This window comes from Myotis davidii, unplaced genomic scaffold, assembly GCF_000327345.1.
Source record: "Myotis davidii unplaced genomic scaffold, ASM32734v1 scaffold200, whole genome shotgun sequence".
Lineage (NCBI taxonomy): Eukaryota > Metazoa > Chordata > Mammalia > Chiroptera > Vespertilionidae > Myotis > Myotis davidii.
The window spans coordinates 7446374-7449737 of NW_006293700.1; the positions used below are offsets into that span (position 1 = coordinate 7446374).

The following is a 3364-nucleotide window of genomic DNA, read 5'->3' on the forward strand; positions in this document are numbered from 1 at the left end:
AAAGGAAATCTTTGTAAGTAGAACTTAGTGCTTTGTTAAGTGAAACTATGCTCTCAAATTGCTCCTTTATTTTATGTTAAATACTTCAGATAATTTCAGTAAGTCCTTTTAGAATAGCAGACTGGAAATAAACACATTAAAATTTTGCTGTAAAAGCATAGCAGAAATTTAGTACAGTAATATAATATCTAGGAAATTCTTCTCTATTTTGTTCTGGAAAGTTTAGATTTCAGAATAAAGTTAGGGGACATTGTTTTGAAATCTTATGGGGAAAAAGTACTATAGTTTAGAAGCTATTTTAAATCTATTTGAACTTTTTTTTAGAGTCTTGGAAATTCACAGAGGGAATATGAAAAGCAGGTTGTCTTGTACAGCATCCGCAATCAGTTACGATACAGAAATAACTTAGGTAAGTAGAGATATTTTTACATTGAGATGGAATTGACTGTTGCTGAATTATCATTTCATAAATCCTATATTTTCAATACATATTTTATAGTACTGAAATTATTCCATGTGCAGACTTTAAGAAACTATGCTGACCCATCCCACCTAACAATTTGCATTAGCAAGTAGATTTTTCTTCCTAAATCTGATGAAATTTATTTTTTAGAGTATTGTTAATACGTTTGTTTTACCTATAGAATGTTAGTCTTGATTCAAATGCCCTCTTTTTACTTTAGGTAAGAAAACATGCCAGAAAAGAAGTATATTAGTTCTTAATAATTTTTTACTTTGAGTTTGTTTTTGTCTCCATAAGCATTCCAAATACTATAACTTTAATGAAAACTCTATAATAATTGGAGTACTTTTTAAACACAGTTAGTTTCATGTTTTTATTTGTCAGGTTACTTCGATTAGTTTAATCTATTGTCCTGCTAGTCTTCCCTCCCAGGTGCTCTTCTCATTTTAAATATAGTATTTCAGAGAGAGATTTTCTTTTTAAACTTATTTCATGAAAGTCAGATGTCTTTTTACATTTAAATCACAAAAACCAACAAATAATTTTTCAAAATAGACTTCATTTTATAGAAAACTATCATTCGGTTTGGCTATCTTGTAAAGTGGCATAGTAAGGGTTTGAATGAATTATAGATTATGTTTTATACCTTTTTTGGGAGACATTCCATGCTTACTTTCTTTACTTTTTGATTTGATATTTGTCTTGTCTGTCTCTATCTGTCCTAGTATACATTTACCTAACATATATTATACATAGTACTTATATATTTCTTGTGGTATAATGTTTCTTTGTTCCAACTTAGTTTATTTTATTTATTTTCTTCCAAGTTATATACTTTTCTTTTTAATTAATATTGAGTTGTAAAGTATTTCTCATTGCATTTGTAATTGTATGTAAGTATAAGACGTGAAAAAACTGGAGAATTTCCTTCTTTTCCTCAGTTAAACATGTCAAGAAAGATGAACGCAGATACTATGAGGAACTACTAAAGTACAGCCGAGACCATCTCATGCTGTACCCTTACCATTTATCAGATATTATGGTAAAGGGCCTGAGGATAACACCATTTTCATATTATACTGGGATTATGGAGGTGAGTGTACTGTGTACCTGAACCATTAGGAATGGGATGGGACCACATGTCAGGCATACTTTGCAGATGACCAGCTCTGTAGCTCTTGCAACATTGGACATTGTTTCTGAGTTTATACTGTAAAAAGGTCTGATGGTTACAAGTTAACTGTTTTAGCCACACTTGTACAAGTACAGTCAAACCTCAGGTCTCGGAAGTCTCCCATCTCAAATAGTTCAGTTCTTGGCCAAGTTGTGACCAAGTTGTTCACAGAAAAAATGTCTTGGTTGAACGAACAAACTTTAATTTTGGATGTGACAAACCTTTCATGGTGTTTCAGCGTGACAAAAAACATCTCTCAGGCCTCAAACAAAGGAGAGAATGGGCCAGTATGAGTCAGTTTATCACCAATATCTCAGGAAATTGTGCTGTGAATATTTTTGTGTTTTTTGTTGCTGACTGAATGGACAATTAGCACGATTTTAAAACATAAACAGACCATCAAGAGTGCTAATGTTGCTAATGGTGTGAAACAAACAATGATCACAGGCAATTGAAGAGGTAGAGAAACTGTTGTTGATTTGGATAAATAAAAAGCAGTTAGCTGGTGACAGCATTTCAGAGCAGTGATATGTGAAAAAGTGAAGATGCTGCATACTGACCTCCAGAAAAACACCCTGAAAGGAGTGCTGAAAGGATAACTTTAAGAAAAGTGTTTGTTTATAAATTAAACAGTACATTAGACATGTAGTGTATAATAGCAAAGTTAAAGTGGAATCATTTGGGGGTCTGGAATAAATTAATTCAATTTACATTTCTCATGGGAAAAAATGATTCAGTTTTTGAACAAATTGCATCTCAGACAGCCTTCTAGAACTGATTAAGTTCAAGAATCGAGGTTCCACTGTAGTTGTCATTATCAATATTTTCACAGTACCTATTTTTATTCTTTTTTTTTTCAAAATATATATTTTTTTATTGATTAAAAGAGGAAGGGAGAGGGAGAGAGAGATAGAAGCATCAGTGATGAGAGAGAATCATAGATAGGCTGCCTTCTGCACCCCACCTTTGGACCGCAGGCTGATGCTCTATCTGCTGAGCCAAACTGGCTAGGGCCCCAGGCGCACTTTAAAAAAAATGTTTTTAGCCTCCTGCATGCCCACCACTGGGGACTGAGCCTGCAACCCTGGCATGTGCTCTTGACTGGAATCAAACCCAAGCCCCTTCAGTTCACAAGCCGACACTCTATTCACTGAGCCAAACCAGCTAGGGCTCTTCTTTTTTATGCTATTACTAGAGGCCCAGTACCTGAAATTTGTGCATGGGTAGGGCCCCTAGACTTGGCTGGCAACCAGGGCTGATTGGGCCTTCTGGCTGCTGGCTGGTTCCTCCCTTCTCCAGCTGCCGGCCAGGGCCTTCCTTCATTTTGTGCTGCCCCTGGTGGTCAGCGCACATCATAGCAAGCAATAGAACTCACAGTCTCCTGGTTGAACTGTGGGGACACTTTGCATATTAGCCTTTTATATATATACTAGAGGCCCGGTGCACAAAAATTTGTGCACTCGGGGGGAACGGAGGGTCCCTCAGCCCAGCCTGTGCCCTCTCGCAGTCTGGGACCCCTCGGGAGATAACGCCCTGCTGGCTTAGGCCTGCTCCCGGATGGCAGAGGGCAGGCCCACTCCCTAGGTGCAGCCCCCGGTCACGCACACGGCAGGGCCCATCAGGGGGTTGGGGTGCTACACCCTGTCACACTCAGGGCAGGGCCGATGGGGAGGGTATGGCTCTACCCCGTCACACACAGAGCAGGGCCCGTGGGGGGGGGGGGGGGG

General features: G+C 38.2%; 1 protein-coding gene across 1 annotated transcript in view; it reads left to right on the plus strand.

Annotated features, from left to right (window-relative positions):
• Window positions 1-306: 306 nt before the first annotated feature.
• Window positions 307-3364, plus strand: part of FAM91A1 (family with sequence similarity 91 member A1) — a 38673-nt gene continuing 35615 nt past the window's right edge. The window contains exons 1-2 of the mRNA XM_015566288.1: window positions 307-409; window positions 1405-1556. Coding sequence (XP_015421774.1) covers window positions 1473-1556 — 84 coding nt within the window. The 5' untranslated portion in view covers window positions 307-409; window positions 1405-1472. The remainder of the gene's footprint in view (window positions 410-1404; window positions 1557-3364) is intronic.